This window comes from Peromyscus maniculatus, chromosome 8 (genome assembly GCF_049852395.1).
Source record: "Peromyscus maniculatus bairdii isolate BWxNUB_F1_BW_parent chromosome 8, HU_Pman_BW_mat_3.1, whole genome shotgun sequence".
Lineage (NCBI taxonomy): Eukaryota > Metazoa > Chordata > Mammalia > Rodentia > Cricetidae > Peromyscus > Peromyscus maniculatus.
This window is the reverse complement of record NC_134859.1, coordinates 88379535-88397082: the sequence shown is the minus strand read 5'-3', so window position 1 is coordinate 88397082 and position 17548 is coordinate 88379535. Positions and strand designations below refer to the sequence as shown.

At 47.6% G+C, this 17548-nt stretch overlaps 1 protein-coding gene across 1 annotated transcript; it reads right to left on the bottom strand.

Annotated features, from left to right (window-relative positions):
• Positions 1-476: 476 nt before the first annotated feature.
• Positions 477-12555, bottom strand: G6pc1 (glucose-6-phosphatase catalytic subunit 1). The gene is made up of 5 exons (XM_006992939.4): positions 12182-12555; positions 8121-8230; positions 4634-4739; positions 3140-3255; positions 477-2018 (listed from the first exon to the last, which is right to left on the bottom strand). The coding sequence occupies exons 1-5, from the start codon at positions 12409-12411 to the stop codon at positions 1507-1509; spliced, it is 1074 nt and encodes a 357-aa protein (XP_006993001.1). The 5' UTR covers positions 12412-12555; the 3' UTR covers positions 477-1506.
• Between the last annotated feature and the right edge of the window lie 4993 nt (positions 12556-17548).

Here is a 17548-nt window from a genome sequence, read left to right as displayed (position 1 = left end):
CTTCTCCCTCTCCTTCTCCCTCTCTCTCTCTCTCTCTCTCTCTCTCTCTGTGTGTGTGTGTGTGTGTGTGTGTGTGTGTGTGTGTGTGTGTGTGTGTGAGAGACCTCATATGTTGTTTCTTAAGCACCTTCCACCTTTTGAGGTAGGATCTCTTATTGGCCTGGAACCCCACCTTATAAGCCAAGCTAAGGTTCAACCTGTCTCCACCTCCCATCACACCATTGCTGGTATTACAAATGTATACTGCCATGCTCGACAATTTTACATGTGTTATGAGGACTGGGTTCAATTCCCAGCACCCACACGGCAGTTCACAACTGTAACCCTGGTCCTAGAAGATCTGATGCCCTCTTCTGTGATCTGTAAGCACCAGGCACACACACGGTGCACAGACATACTTGCAGACAAAATACCCATCCACATAAAAGAAAAAAGAAAAATAATAAAAACAAAATAAAATAGAGTAATAAGCAAGATTCCATTCTTAAATAAAATGTTGCTTTAATAAAATACTGCACACATGTAGTTTTCTTATCAATGATGTTAGGAACAGGGCGCTTGGTGTAGGTGAGAATTCATAGCAAAAAAAGGAATTTTGAATAAATAGCTACAGCATTTTTTCTTTTTGAAATTATACTCTGCAGATCAGAGAAGGCTGGAGCTGGCTGTTCCTCTAAGAATGAGTTCTTGGCTGGCGTGGGCTAGAGAAAGGAGTCCTGTTTCTGCTCCAGGAATCAAAAGTAACATCGGAGTGACCTTCTGGAGAGAGGCATCCTGGCTCTCCCTCGCCCTGTTGCTCAAGATTTCAGAGTTTAACTTAACCCTACAAAAAAGCACCACCACATAGTCGCCTGCTGGACATCTGAGGGTCCAGCCTCAGGCGCAGGGAACCGGTGGAGGATTCAAGGGACTGCAGATGCAGACTGAGGAGACAGACGTGATGAGACAGAGAAATTGGTGACGCCTGAACGTTCTGACTCGTGCAGTGACCACGGCCATCCAGGAACTCAAGCACCAGAAAAGCCGGAAGCAGAGCTGCTGCCTTTAGCTGGCTGCTCATCACACTTGAAGTTGGTCTACCATTATCAAGCGTGTCCTGTTGTCTAAAGACTCAGACGGAACTGAAGCCTTTTAGACCCGGGCTGGCCTGTGGTTTGCTCATGCACACAACACTTCCCCGCCTCCTCCTTCTTTCTCTTCCTAGCAAATGCACTGCGCCCTTCTCCCAGCTGGGAGGATTCTGCACAGGGAGAGAATTCTCAGTCAGGATCTCCGGCCCGGGCTTGCTCTTCTATATCTGATGGGAGAATGGCAAATGGGTTTTCAGGGAAAATCCCAGAATAACCCAACTTCTAGCTCTCAAGGGTTTCTCAAACAGCCCTGGAGCATTTGGTTAAGATAGCAAAGAAAGACAGGGTTACCAGGGCTGTGTGAACACCTCTGGCCTTGGTAGCCCCCAATCCTTTGCATGGTCATTGACTTTAAATACCAAAGACTCCCCACGCCTTACAAAGACTTCTTGTGAGTCTGGCCCAGAACCCGGGCTAGACAGTAGGGGATAAGGCTCACAGATGCAAAGGGAACTGCCGCACTCTTGCAGAAAGACAGAGCATAGAAGATCAGCTCATTCTGGGACGGGGGTTTCAGAGTGTCGAAGAGGTGCAGGAGGACCAAGGAAGACGCGATGCAGGCAAGGCGGAACGGGAGCGACCTGCTGAGCTCTCCCTTGCAGCTCTCCCGGTACATGCTGGAGTTGAGGGCCAGCCCCAACCCAAAGAGGGTCCCCAGGTTCTTGAAGAGGCTGGCAAACGGTGTGGTGTCGAGGTGGACCCATTCAGGCCGCTGACACCATCTCTTGGCTTTCTCCAAAGTCCACAGGAGGTCCACCCCCAGCCCTTTTAGCAGCACGTAAAATCCGAGCGCGAAACCGAAGAGGAAGAAGGTGATCAAACAGTACTTCTTGAGGCTGGCATTGTAGATGCTCCGGATGTGGCTGAAAGTTTTAGCCACAGCAATGCCTGTGCAGGAAAAAGCACCGTGAGAAACAGAGGTGGCAGCGGGTGACAGGCCATCATCCCACCGGGTGAAATTAAATGACACACCAAAGCGGAGAGTGTAAAGATACAACATAGTGTCTTTCAGAGGAAAGAATAGCGTCACATACATCTTCCCGCTGAATTTGAGTTCCCTGTTGTGTGTGGTGGGTCCTGTTTCTTCTTGCATATACCCAGGGACGGAGTGCATTCCTGCCAGACAAGCCCATTCATTCAGTTTTGATAGACTTGTCCTCTTTTATTTCTTTTAAATTTCACTACATCTATTTAGTTATGGGGTATGTGTATGTCTGTTCATGTGTGGGCAGGCATACATGTGACATCGCACCTGTGTGGAGGTCAAAGGGCATGGTACAGGAGTTGGTTCTTTCTACCATGTGGGTCCCAGGTTCAGACTCAGGTCGTCAGGCTTGGTAGCAAATGTCTTACCCCACTGAGCCACCTCATCAAACCATCTATTGGTCTCAGTTCCTTCCACGGAATTATTAAGCTGTTAATTTAAACCCTCGGTCACACAGTTGATGACATTATTCTCTCTAGTCAAAACAACCCCAAATTTGTTGTGTGGCATAACTTCTACAAGCATATTTTCATTTGCCAGACTCTATCTATCTATCTATCTATCTATCTATCTATCTATCTATCTATCTAGTTTTGAGACAGGATTTCTCTGTGTAACAGTCCTGGCTGACCTTGAACTCACAGAGATCTGCCTGCCTCTACCTCCCGAGTGCTGGGATTAAAGGTGTGCGCCACCACTGCCCAGCCACCTTACTGGTTTTGTTTGTTTGTTTTATATGGTCTGCCCCTGAGACCTGGGGCTCACCAAGTGAACTCCGGGGATCCTCCTGTCTCTGCCTCTCCGGCTCTGGGAATACAGGCACGCAACTGCTTTTTAAGTGGGTGATGGGAATCAAATTCAGGCCCTCAGGCTGGTTTAGGGACCAAGCCACTTCCTTAGCTTCTAACCCCGCCCCCTTGACTTTGAAACCACTGCAAGGCTGACAGCACGGACAGAGGAGGCCATGCTGAGCAAGGAAGAGCCAGAAGAAATAGGAAGTGGGTAGGGGAGGAGTCCACGATACCTGACAAGACTCCAGCCACAACCTGGTGGGGAAAGTGAGCCGCAAGGTAGATCCGGGACAGACAGACATTCAGCTGCACAGCCCAGTATCCCAACCACAAGACGACCTTCAGACACCTGCAAGAGAATAGGCAACCACTTGAGAACCCGGATGCCGATCCCTCACCAAAGACAGCAGCCCGTGTGGGGACAGAGGAGCCTGGCAAACTGAGGCGCCATCAGAGGGACTTTTAGAAATCGGGAGTCCTGCTCAAAGGCTCAAAAATGCGTGATGCTTGTGGTGGTTTGAGCAAGATCTCCCCTGTGTTCTTAGACATTTGAATACTAGGTCTCCAGCTGCGGGCCCCGTTTGGGTAGGGTTAGGAGGTGTGGCCTTGCTGGAGGAAGTACGTCAGTAGGGGCGGGGTTTAAAGACTGGAGCCATGTGAGACTGAGGTCTCAGCTGTTCCCTCTGCCATGCTTCTCTGCTACCGTGGATGGACTCCTCGTCTGGAACCAAGCCCCAAACCCTTCCTTCTCTAAGTTTCCTTGGTCATGGTGTTTCATCAAAGCAATAGAAAAGTAACTAAGACTATGCTTATGTGATTTTTTTCTTTAAAAAACACTTTGATTTAATTTATTATTAATAATATTTTATTATTATATTAATTATAATATATTATGTAATTATAATATAATACAATAATTTATTATTATTATTATTATCTGTTTGATAACTAAGGATTTACACTCTAACTGTATACCTAGGGGCCCCACGTTAGGAACATCTTATGTCTGTTTATTTTAATCCATGAGATGACTCCAGGTTAATACAAAAAAGGGACATTGTTCGTTTTGTTTTTCAAGACAGGGTTTTTCTGTGTAGCTTGGGCCATGCTGGATTCACCTGTCCACCATTAAAGCCCTGCACCATCACCACCTGACTTTTTTTTCCCTAAATGCTGGGGCTATAGCTCAGTGATAGTAGTTAGACAACGTTCACAAAGTCCCTCTTGAATACCGGATCCAAACCCATAGATGAATGGATAAAATAATTTAGTCTAAGCTCTGCCACTCTCTCTAGATCAGTGGTTCTCAACCTTCCTAATGCTGCAACCCTTTAATACAGTTCATGTTGTGGTCCTCTAACCATAAAATTATTTTGTTGCTACTTCATAACTGTAGTTTTGCTACTGTTATACATCTTAAGGTAAATATCTGATCCTTGGTCTCACAGGGTCACAACCCACAGGTTGGGAGTCAATGCTCTAGATGATCTTTCGGATTCCTGTCCATGGTGGTAAGCTTTAGTTGTCTAAATCAAGGGCTACTCTAGTGGATTCCTCTGGCCCTAACATTCCGTGAGCCCCATGTTAACTCACAGAAGTGCTATGACTCTTACTAGTGCCGACTGTTAGTGTGAGAATGGGCTGGGGGAGGAAGAACAACAAACACTGTATCAGCTACAGAGTGTGCAACATCCTGCTCACCCATGTGCCCAGTGGTGTGTTCTTACCGGAATCCAAATGTTGGCTTTTTCTTTCCACGAAGTATGGCCAAGGCAGAAGTGACCATCACGTAATAGACACCTGCTGCGCCCATGGCATGGCCAGAAGGACTCCCTAAATAGCAGAAAAAAGATGAATGGACTAAAGATGGAAAGGTGTCCATTTGAGAGAGTGCCAAGGTACCATCCACACATCTATCCATCCATTAGCCATCCATTAATTATACCTTTCATCTAACTATCCATCCTTCTTACTATCCACTCGTTTATCTATAATTCAGTATTTAACAAACTGAATTCATACTATGTGCCAAGCATTGTGAAGGGATCTGGCGGTACAGTGGCCAGCAAAGCCAGAGAGGTCATCCACCGCTCTTGTAGTTTTGGATGGTCTGGAGACTGCACGGGAGTCAGGACACTGGGTGTACATATTACACATCTGCCCACCATCAGTTCCCTCCTAGTTTTCTTCTCACTCTGCTCTGGCCACGGTGTGTATCAGGCATTCTCTTCTCCCATAATTTCTTTGGTCAGCTCCCTTGTCTTTTGAAGTCTTGACTCAGATTTCAGCTTTTCTTTTCTCTTTCTTTTCTTTTTTCCTTCTCTCTCTCTCTCTCTCTCTCTCTCTCTCTCTCTCTCTCTCTCTCTCTCTCTCCCTCTCTCTCTCTCAAGACAGGGTTTCTCTGTGTAGCTTTGGTGCCTATCCTGGCTCTCACTCTGTAGACCAGGCTGGCTCTGCCTGCCTTTGCCTCCCCCAGTGTTGGGATTAAAGGCATGCGCCACCACCGCCTAGCTCTTTTTTTCTTTCTGTTTTTGTTTTTGTCCAGACAGAGATTCTCTGTGTAGCCCTCAGCGCTGTGGAACTTGCTTTGTTGACCAGGCTGGCCTTGAACTCGCAGAGATCGACTACCTCTGCCTACTGGGTGCTGGGACTAAAGGCATACACCACCACTGCCTGACTGATTTCACCTTTTCTTTCTTTTAAGATTTATTTATTTTATGTATGTGAGTGTTCTATCTGCATGTACACCTGCACACCAGAAGAGGACATCAGACCCTGCTATAGATGATGGCTGTGAGTCACCATGTGGTTGCTGGGAATTGAACTCAGGACCTCTGGAAGAGCAGCCAGTGCTCTCAATTGCTGAGCCATCTCTCCAGTCCCTAGATTTCACCTTTTCAATGAGACCTACTCTGACCAACTTACAGTTGTTTCTCATTCCTGAGATCTGCCACCCAAACCCCCTCCTAGACAGAACAATGGTTTTTCAGCTACTAAGAGCAGAGTTGTAGGTTGTCCTTAACTCTCAGCCTTTTGTGGGCATGGCTTTGGGCTGAAGACAGCCATCTTGGTCGAAGTTGTTCTCTATACCTAGGTATAGCCTGTATCCCATAACTGGTCTGTATTAAGAGACATCTCTAGTTTGAGAGTTCCTTGTGGAGTCATGTATGATTTAGTCACAACTGGACATCTCCATCTGCCCATCAGCACATCCCTTCCCCTGCGCAATTGTGACTCTGGAGAGTTTCCAACTGCTCTCTCATCTCTACTCCAGTCAGCATTCCAGGAAATCTCACGGGCAAACTCTCTCTCCTGTCCTATTTAAAACAAAAATTATGTGTATGTGTGTTTTGCCTGCATGCATGTCTGTTCACCATATGCATCAAGTATTTATAGAAGCTTGGATCCCCTGAGACTGGAGTTGCAGACATCTGTGAGATGCCATGTGGATGCTGGGAATTGAACCTGGGTGTTTTTTTAGAGGAGCAGCCAGTGCTCTTAACTGCTTAACCTCCCCTTCTCTCTTCCCTTTCTTCTCTTTGCCCTCAAAACATCATCTAATATTCTGCTTTACTGATTTATTATGATTTTTGTGTACTGACACACCACACCCCCTTCAAATCGCAGCTCTGTGTCCAGGATCCTTGCTTTGTTTGCCAGCAAAGGTATCTCAGGCATCTAGAACAGGGCTTGGCACATGCTAGGTCCTCAGTGAAAACCAATGGTCTCTGAGCCTAAACATCCAAGATGTTTCCTAGCAGAAGGCCAGGGAGAGGATCCCGAGGAGGGGACAATAGCACTGAGACTTTCTAGGAAAGACTTATTGGATATTCCTAATTTAAAAAAACAAAAACGAAACTGTCATTTGACCTAACAATTCCTATCTGGCTGTAACTAACCAAATGCAGGTTGGTCCGGGGATGTGGCTTAGTTGGTAGAGTGCTTGTCTAGCACGCACAGAAGCCTAGCATGCCTGCTGTCTCAGGAGGGTCGGGGAGGCAGGAGGATCAGAAGTTCAAGGTCATCTTCAATTACACAGTGAGTTTAGGACCAGTCTGGCCTATGTGAGAACCTACCTCAAAACAAAGAAACAACCCTGTTATGGAATAATCTTTTTGTATACTGTGAAGATGTGTCTTTGCCGAGGTGCCTTCTGATTGGTTTAATAGAAGGCTGACTGGCCAGTAGCTAGGCAGGAAGAGGTTAGGCGGGAGAGCCAACTAAGAGGACACTGGGAAGAAGGGCAGAGTCACGACGAGTCTCAGGAAGACAGGGAAGAAGCAAGATGAACATGCTGTGCTGTAAAAAGGTACCAGTGGGGCTAGGGGGATGGCTCAGCAGTTAAGAGCACTGGCTGCTCTTCCAGAGGCTCTGGGTTCAATTCCCAGCAACCTCATGGTAGTTGACAATTGTAACTCCAGTTCCAGGAGATCCAACACACTCACACAGAATATATACAGGCAAAACACCAGTGTATAGTAAATAAATAAATAAATCTTAAAAGAAAAAAAGAAACAGGCCTAAGCTATCAGCCAAGCATTTGTAATTTTTTTTTTTTTTTGAGACAGGGTTTCTCTGTGTAGCTTTGCCCCTTTCCTGGAACTCCCTTTGGAGACTAGGCTGACCTCGAACTCACAGAGATCTGCCTAGCTCTGCCTCCCAAGTGCTGGGATTAAAGGCGTGTGCCACCACTGCCCGGCACACTTGTAATTAGTAATAAGTCTCTGTGTGGTTATTTGGGAGCCAGCTGGCAGGACAGAGCTGACTGGTACACGACTCCCCCCAAATAAGACAAAAACTTCGAGTAACTTAAGGGATGGGACAGTCGGCTTAGAGGGCCATGTTCACTAGGCCAGGCTGCTGGGAGGGACAATAAGGCCTCAGGCTCGTATCAGTCTCTTTTGCCTCTCTGGATACAGGGCTATGTCTCAGTTACTCTGACTAGTCCTTTGCCTGTGGGTGTGGCCCTGCCTGTCTTGGACTAGTATCTTTAATCCTGGAAATGTCTCTTAGATTTCCCAACTAGTGATGGAAGGCCCTGCTGCCGTGAATTAAGGTGGAATTGTACTAAATGGAAGACAAATTGAATTGTGACAAAAGAATGAGGCAATGGCTCTCCTCAGGCCCCCTCAAGGTCAGCATCATCCACAAAGGATGTGGTGCATCCTATGAAGAATGAGGTCCACCCCACCTCAGTGAGGGCGGGGCTCTCACCTGGTCCAGTCTCACAGGTGACAGGGAACTGCTTTATCAGGGGCACCGAGGTGTTGCTGTAGTAGTCCGTGTCCAGGACCCACCAGTATGGGCGCTGTCCAAAAAGAATCCTGTGGAAAGCAGAGAAAGTGTCTGAGTGACTCAGTGCATGATTTTGCTGGAAGCCCAAAGAGAGAAAGAAGCTTGAGTATGTGTCACCTTTGGAGGTATTTTATCTCCCTTTACCTGGGGAGAGGCCTGGGGGTGACTTTGTATGACACAGTAGATAACTTCTGATTTTTTTGTTTGGTTGGTTTTTTGAGACAGGGTTTCTCTGTGTAACAGCCTTGGCTGTCATGGAATTCGCTCTGTAGACCAGGCTGGCTTCAACTCACAGAGATCCACCTGCCTCTGCCTCATGAATGCTGGGATTAAAGGTTTGTGCCACCACCGCCTGGCAACTTCTGAAATTTTAACAGGTAAATGTATTATCTATTCAAACATAAACAAGTAGCTTCCAAAATCAAATGCAGTGGTGGTCTTAGCTATTTGGAAGGCTGATGCAGGAGGATCTCTTCAGACCAAGACTTTGGGGCTAGCCTGGGCAACATAGCAAGATCCTGCCCCCTCTCTTCTCTCTCCTTTACCTGCCCCCAATCTCTCTAATGTGTGTGTGTGGGGGTGCACAAATGTTATGGAGGTCAGAACACAACCTCCAAAAGGCTGTCTGCCTCCTTGACATGGGACTCTCACTGACCTGAAGCTCACCAATCAGGTTAGATTAGCTCCAGTGTTCCACCTGTGTGGTGGTTTGAGTAGCTATGGCCCCCATAGACTCATGCTTCTAAATGCTTGGCACACAGGGAGTGGCACTATTAAAAGGTGTGGCCTTGTTGGAGTAGGTGTGGCCTTGTTGGAGGAAGTGTGTCACTATGGGGACAGGCTTTGAAGTCTCATGTGCTCAAGCCACACCCAGTGTGGTACAGAGTCTTCTGCTGCCTGTGGGTCCAGATGTAGAACTCTCAGCTCCTTCTCCAGCACCATGTCTGCCTGCACGCCGCCATGCGTCTCACCGTGACGATAATGGACTAAACCTCTGAAACTGTAAGTCAGTCCCAATGAAATGTTTTCCTTTAGGAGAGTTGCTACGGTCGTGGTGTCTCTTTACAGCAACAGAAACCCTATGACAGGCTGTCTTCACCTCACCAGTACTGGAATTACAAATGCAGGCCACCATGCCCAGCATTTTCACCGGGGTTCGGGGGATTGAACTCAGGTCCTTGGGCTGATAAGACAAACATTTCCCGACTGAGCCACCACCCCCTCAACTTGATCAGCATGTTTGAGGCCCTGGGTTCAATCTGGACCCCAGTTTGTTCTACTCTTAAGGACTTTCACTGCTTATGGCCAAGGATATGAAACTGGAGGCAAATCTTAAGAATCACCAGGAGAGGGCCAGCAAGACGGCTGCACAGGTAGAGGCACTTTGCCTCCGAAGCCTGATGACCTGAGTTGTGTCCTTGGTACCCACATGGTGGAAGGAGAGAATGGATTCCTGTAAGCTGTCCTCTGACCTTCATGCGCGCGCGCGCACACACACACACACACACACACACACACACACACACACACACACACACCAGGCAGGGAGGCACACACCTGTAATCCTAGCTCTTGTCCGATGGAAAAGGAGAATTAAAAATTCACAGTGATTTTCAGCTACTTACTGAGTTTCAGGCCAACCGATGTCACATGAGTCCTTGACTCCAAAATAAAGCAAAGAACGCCCTGGAACTGGGTATAGTTGTACACTCCTCTGCTCCTAGCCCCCCCCCCCCCAGCCTGAGGCTTGAGGATTACAAGTAAATTGGAGGCCAGCCTAGGCTACACAGTAAGAGATCTTGTCCTGTAAGAACAAATCCCATGGGGCTGAGGATGTAGCTCAGTGATAAAGAGCAAGCACAAGGCTCTCCATTCAGGCTCTTGAACTCCAACAGACAAGCTAGGCATGGTGGGTCACTCTTGCACTCCCAGCACTCGAGAGGAGGCGTGAGTCAAGGCCAGACTGGACTATTTAATCAGTTCTAGGCTAACCTGGGCTACAAAAAGAAATGGCCTCCCCCCCCCCCCCGCCCCCCCCCTGCTCCCCTTCTACCCACCCCCATTCCCACGCCCCATCTTAAAAAACAATAAAAAGCCAGGTGTGTTGGCACACGCCTTTAATTCCAACACTTGGGAGGCAGAGGCAGGCAGATCTCTGTGAATTTGAGGCTAACCTGATCTACATGGTAAGTTCCAGGATAGCAAAAGCTACATAGTGAGGTTCTGTCTCAAAAAAAACAAACAAAAATCTGCAAGCAATGCAGGGAAACGGGCTGGGAGATGTCCCAGTAGGTAAGGTGCCTGCTATGAAAACAGGAGGTCCTGAATTCCATCACCAGGACCTATCAAAACAAACAAACTGCCCCCCTCCAAAGAAAAGCCAAGCTGGGCATGGTGGCATACAGCAATGGGCACACAGGTGATAGACGCCCAGGGTCCAATCTTCTCAGAGCTCCAGTCCAGTGACCGACCCTGTCTCAAAAAGTTTCTGAGGAATGGCTGCTCTGGCCTCCACAAACACAGGCGCATACATGTACACACATGAACATGTACACACATGAACATGTACACACATGAACATGTACACACATATCACCTGATAGCAGATACAGACAATGGATGATAAAGCTGTTTCTCTTCATTTTCTAGCAGAGGAAACAGGCCATCCATTGATTCCTTTCAGGCAAGAACCATCAATGGCTTAGATATTGCCATGATGGGAAAATGTACACAATGGGACCTGGCCAGTGTTAAAAGTCAGGTCTGGCTGGGCAGTGGTGGCACACGCCTTTAATCCCAGCACTCGGGAGACAGAGCCAGGTGGATGTCTGTGAGTTCGAGGCCAGCCTGATCTACAGAGCGAGATCCAGGACAGGCACTAAAACTACACAGAGAAACCCTGTCTTGAAAAGACCAGGAAAAAAAAAAAAGTCAGGGCCGCTGTCTCACCCCCACCCACTAGGTTAAGTCTGTTCCTCAGGGCATTGGCAGCCTCCACCGTAGAGGAGCTGTGTTCATCTCACTGGTGAACTCAGCCTTGCTCTTTGGCATGTAGCATGAGTAACTTCTCCACAGAAAAGCGCATGGCCTACAGCTGAGGGTGCTCCTCAGTGATAGAGCACATTCATGTATGCAGGCACGCACGCGCGCACACACACACACACACACACACACACACACACACACATACACATACACACAGACAGACCCTGGCACATAGTAACTGTTCAATAAATGTCCACTGTTTTTAATACTAAGATTCTGGAGAGAATCAAAGATTTATAGCCTCTAAAACAGAAGCTCAGAGGGCTCATGTAACTTTCCAGGGACACATGGTTGGAAGGTGGCAGAGCAAGGTTCTGGATTACTTCTCCCTGCCCAGCCAAAAGGTGAAGAATCATTGGCTTCCTCCTCCCAGCCTCCCTGCTTCTCTCCTACATCTATTTCTACGGTACCCATTCTCCTGCAAAGCAATAAAACGGTTTCTTTAAAACCTGCCCTCGGGGCTGGCGCTGCAGCTCAGTTGGAATAGTTCTTACTATTATGCACAGAGCCCCAGCTTCAATCCCCAGAGCGTGCTGACCTGCATGTGGGAGCACGTAATCCCAGTACTCGGGAGGCAGAGAGAGACAAGAGGAGTTCAAGGTCATTTGTTGTCTGTTACATAGTAAGTTTGGGGCTAGCCTGGGCTACACAAGACTCTATCTCAAAATAATAAAGTAGAACAAAGCCTGTACTCCGACTTTTCATAAAATTCAGCTGTCCTTCCACTCCTGCAGGCCTGAGGAAACAGACTGTTCCCCGTTTCCAGGCACTGGTGGGATTCTCACCATCCTTATTCTTTCTCTTGATGTTCTCAAGCCAAGGGAGGTCTAACCTGGGCTTGGTGAACAGCATGGAGTGCCCCTGCTGAAGGACAGTCCTCTCTAGAGAGAATGCAGCCTCTTTCCCTGCCACGCACCCCTCTGCATGGTTCTTACCACTTAAAGACGAGGTTGATCCAGTCTCCAACCACTGCCACCCAGAGGAGGTTGATGCCCACAGTCTCTCGAATATGAAACCAGACGGGGAAGAGGACATAGAAGGCATTCCTGAGATCAGCGAGCACTGACACTAAGATGAACCAGTCCTGGGAGTCTGCATAATTCTCTTGAAGGTAGCGGGTTGACTGGATCCCCAAGTCGTGGAGAACGTTCATTCCTTCCTCCATCCTCGCTCCCTTGGTACCTCAGGGAGCTGGCAGCAGAGCCTGTGCTCACGGTGAGTCCACGCTTGATGCTGATTGCTCTGCTATCAGTGTGCCTTACCCCTGTTTTATATGCCCTGGATTCAGTCTGTAGGGCAACCCAGCCCTGATCTTTGGACTCAAAGACCGCTTTTGTCTAAAAGCTATTGATCAAAGGTGCATCATCAGTAGGTTGATGCAAACATGTCCAGGGTGATTTACGTAAAAATAGCAAAACAGGCACACAAAAACAGCCTGATCTGCCATTGGCAGAGCCAATCATTAACTCGGGCACACTGCTTGACAGCGCTAGGGCTGTCCTCCCTGGCCCTTGAAGCCAGGCCAGAGGCTCGGGGCAGAGTCTGTCTCCACCACGGCTCCGGCAAGTGCCTCTGCCTTTTGAAGTCTGCAACTGCATTTATTTGGAGACAAAGGGGGGTTCGCTGCTGTGGGAAATGACGTTTTAAGTTATTAATTTAAAATACACAAAACTTCACAACAGTGGGTTCTGCTGTCCTGGGAACGGTCACTCTGTTGGTCTTTCATCTACTTCCTGTGGGTCCCGGGTCTACCTTTGGTTTGGGAGGCCAACAGTCTTTCCAATACTGATTTTTATATTTCTTAGGGCAAGCAAACAATTGTCTAAAATGCTTTTCTTCTATGTGCATGTGAGAGAGTGTGCGTGTACATGTGCACACGTGTATACATGTGACAGAGTGCATGTGTCTAGATCAGAGGATGACTTTCAGGAGCCGTGTCTCTTCTCCCACCATGTGAGTACTGGGGATTGAACTCAGGTCCTCAGGGTTGGCGGCAAGCACCTTTACCTGATAAGTCATCTTTTCCAGCCCTAGAGCAATCATTTTTTAAATGCAGTGATTAATTCATTAGATAACCTTGAAACTAAGATCTTTTGAATTTTAAGATGTAAGCTTTTTTTCGTGTGTGTGTGTGTGTGTGTGTGTGTGTGTGTGTGTGTGTGTGTGTGTGTGTGTTGCTGGGAATCTAATATAGGGCCTCAAGCATGCTAGACAAGCATGCCATCTCTGAGCTACAACTCCAGCCCTTTAATTGACAGGATGAAGGTACATTCATATAATAACAATAAAATGAATGTGTGACTCTAAATAAAAATCTAGTAAATTGGCAACTGGAGACTCGAGAGAAAAAGTTAGGAACTTTTAGTTTTCGAAATTTTGAAAAGTTTTTGTTCTTTGCTATTGGGTCTCCTGCAACTCAGGCTTCAAATTCACTAGATACAAAAGGATAACCTTGGTCTCCTGACCCTTCTGTGTCCTGGGTGCTGGACCACAGGCATGCTGTACCACGCCCTGTTTATGTGGTGCTGTGTATCCAACCCAGGGCTTCACGCGTCCCAGCTGCTTACTGCGGCAAACGTGCCAAGTCTTTGCCTCATCTTAGTCATTTTTGGAAAAAGGCTTTTGAGCCAGATGTGGTGGCGCTCATACTTAATCCCAGCACTCAGGAGGCAGAGGCAAGAGGATCTCTGAGTTCAAGGGACAGCCTGGTCTGTATATCGAGTTCCAGGACAGTCAGGACTACATAGAGAGACACGTCTTGAAAGAAAGAAAGAAAGAAAGAAAGAAAGAAAGAAAGAGAGAAAGAAAGAAAGAAAGAAAGGAAGGAAGGAAGGAAGGAAGGAAGGAAGGAAGGAAGGAAGGAAGGAAAAGAAAGAAAGAGAAAAGAGAAAAACAAGAAAAGAGGCATTCGTGTCTTGCTTATTCTTTCATATATATTTTTACAGTCAACCTGAAAGGAAGCGACAGAGTAAAGGCCATATTCTCGGGTCACAGGGGACTCAGAGGGGAGCAGGGATGTGAACCATGTGACAGATCCCTGCATGTTTCAAGGGTAGAGCCAGTAGGAATAGAAGACTTGAGAACCCACCTGATATTCCCAGCAGTAATCCGTATTAACTTTCACATAGGGGTTAGATTTGGGGCAATGAGAAGAAATCCGGAGTCCCTAAATCTGGAGAGAAAGCTGATGGCATCCCATCCTGCAAGTGATTGGCACATCCTCCAGGGTGTGTGCTTTGCACTTGGATGTGAGATCTGGTGTTGTCTCATCTCTATCATCAAGGACAGCCGCTATCTCTAGCGGACTCTGACTGCCCTATCCATATTGTCTCTAACCTGGAGAGAGGGTGGGGGGGTGTTGGCTCTGCATGACCACAGGGGAAGCAGGTGCTCGGTGTGTTGGGAGGGTGGGGCATTTGTATCTTCTACTGTCAGGGCTTTGGGGGCCACAGGGAGTGTGTCCCACCAGAGGGGAGCCCCTTCCTTCCCTCCACCAGGTAAGTCTGCCTAGAGAGTATTGAGCATCCGCTGTGGTGATCCGAGGACTCCGGTTTCTATGGATTGAGGTGAGTTGAGGACAAACAGTGGATTCTCTGACAAAACATCCAAAGGCCACTGTCTGGGTCTCTGCTGGGTGAAGAGCTGGGATCTCTGTGTCAGGCAGGGTTCTATCATGTGCTCAGCATATGGAGAGCAGACTGGGAGCACTATCTTCTAAGGAACTCTGGGAGAATGCTTGCCTGTGCTGATCAAGGTTCCGAATGGGGTTGACGTCCTATTCTGAGCATGTGGAGACTGTGGGCGGCTCTGTTGCATTCTGCCTGCTATGCCTGGGACGGGTGGGGGTGGGGCTCTAGGCCAGCTCTGGATTACATGACGGGACTGTTTGCTAGACCTCATCTTTGACCTCCCAGCTCGTTCTTGCTGCTTCCAGCACATTTTTATCATATGCAGAAAGAGGTGAAGCCGAGGGGACCCCAGCAGGTTACAAAGCTCACCGCAGAGAGAAACTTGGATCCTCCAAGGTCTTGGGCATCACAAAAGGCAAATCCTATGGGCAGAATGTTTGGTTTTCTGGAGGCCTTGCCAAGTATCTAGTTGTTTAAGGAATTATCTCACCTGCTCTGATAGTACATGCTTGTAATCCTGGCAGGAGATGAACCCAGGAGGCCGTCAGTTCAAGACCTGCTTGGGCTACACAGTGAGACTCTGTCTCAAACAAATTATCTAAGGGGTGAGAGGATAACTCAGCAGTATAACAGTTGTGTGGCAATATTAGGTTCTGTGTTTGATCACCCACACTACACACAAACAACAAACATACAAATAAAGAAAGCCAACACAAACAAAATCACAAAAATCTATCTCCAAAGAAAGAACCTCATTTTCTCCCTCTCATTAGTTTTTAAATAAACTTTTTAATTGATTCTTTTTCAAGATTTATTTTTTTTTAAATAATTATTTGTTTATTTATTATCTATACAGAAGAGGGTGCCAGATCTCATTACAGATGGTTGTGAGCCACCATGTGGGTGCTGGGAATTGAACTCAGGACCTCTGGAAGAGCAGCCGGTGCTCTTAACCTCTGAGCATTCTCTCCAGCCAAAGATTTATTTTTAATTATGTTTATGTGTATGTGTCTGTATGTGGTTGCGTGCGTGAGTGTGGAGTTGGGGTTTCCGGCAGCTACCGTGTGGGCCCTGGGAACTGGACTTGCATCCTCCGCAGGAGTAGGGCATGCTCTCAACCCTGTTCAATTTAACCAACATTTCCCGAGCTTCATGCCCCACCGATCCACAGGCATTCCACGATAAATCCTGGCTAATCCTTGGGGCACTGGCAGTCTAGGGGGTGGGGGTGAGGGCAGGGAGCCAGACATAGCGACCAAGACCGAGGGCTCTTTGTATTGAAATTGTCTCCTATTTGTACAAATGCCAGTGAGCCCCTTACGGGTCCTCAGTGGTGAGAACTCTGAACACATAAACACCCGCTGGAAGGTTCCAGTGAAAGCTGAGAAATACCAAGGATTGAAAATGGCTTGGACCTCTCTTTGTTAGGTACACTAACCAGCAGGGAGGGACGCTGGGCATTTTTTCTACAGGCAACCAGAAGTTTGGGAAGAAGGGTCTGGCCCACCCTTAAAGAGCACAATGTCCTGGCTGTCACCTTCTCCAGAGTGAGGTTGACTCATCCCTTCAGGTTTACTTACCAGCAGGAGAGCCAAGAGAGGAAGCAGTGTGGTTCACCACACACACCAGCCGAAATTGTGTTTACTACTAAAAAGAAATTCTGGTTTTATTTGAAGCTGAATCCTGTATTCCGGCTGGGACTCGGCTCTGTTGAGAGAGGGCTTCTTTTACTTTAGAAATAGTTCTAAAATAAGTCTTATTTACAGATTGTAGCCAGGATATAGCTCACAGTTGTTTCTGACCTGTAGGTAGGTAACGCTGAAGGGTGTGGGTCAGGTCAAAACGGCAAGATAAACAGGGGTGTGTGTGTGTATGTGTGTGTGTGTTATGTGTGGTGTGTGTGTGTGTGTGGTGTGTTTTGTGGTTTGTTTTAAAACAGTCCGCAGCCAAGGCTGACTTTAAATTCTGTTGCCAAGAATGACCTTGAACGACCTCCACCTCCTGAGTTGGGGTTGGTTTGGCACCACCACCACCCTTGGCTTGTGGAAAGCTAGGCAAGCACACCTCCAAACAAGCTACAACCCCGGCCATATAGTTTAATTTTTTTTTCTTTACAACAATTTTTTTTTCTTTAGGTGGGTTTCTTTTTCCTCTCTCCCACCAAGTGATCGATGGGGGAGGCGTTTCGTAGTGGACTGTGGAAACGGGCTGATTCAGCTGCTGTCACCTTCAGAGTGAATGACCCAGTTCATTCGCCAGAAAAACAAGTCGGGGCTCCAGGTGGAGGTGGGTTAATGATTGTTAGCCAGTGAAAATGGCTGACTTATCTCGGCTTCGGTGAGAAAGTTCAGGTTGAGGACCTTGAACTGTGCACCCGTTGACCAGGCACCAGGAGTCTGGCTCTCAGGAAGGGCTGGACATTCTGTCCACTGAAAAATACCCAAAGGTGTTTTGCTCCACTGCAAACGACTAAGAGAACCCACTGTTCACCCCCTTCCTCCTGCCAGCCCAGGATCTGCCTTCTCTCCAAATCAAAACACTCCTGAGTCCCCTTCCCCCAAAGGAGTGGGTGTTTCTGCCAGGACAATCAACCAGTTCCCTCAGGGACAGATGGCACACTCTTTCCTCATTCCCAGCACAACCTTCAGTGATGCCAAACTTAGGGAACATTCC

Bases quoted from the DNA above. Each gene is read 5' to 3' on its own strand.
- G6pc1 (XM_006992939.4), bottom strand. From the start codon at position 12,411: ATGGAGGAAGGAATGAACGTTCTCCACGACTTGGGGATCCAGTCAACC. The intron at 3,256-4,633 runs GTAAGAACACAC...ATTCTCTTGCAG, and splicing joins AAGCCAACATTTGGATTCCG to GTGTCTGAAGGTCGTCTTGT. The intron at 2,019-3,139 runs GTATCGTGGACT...TTTCCTGCACAG, and splicing joins TGTGGCTGGAGTCTTGTCAG to GCATTGCTGTGGCTAAAACT.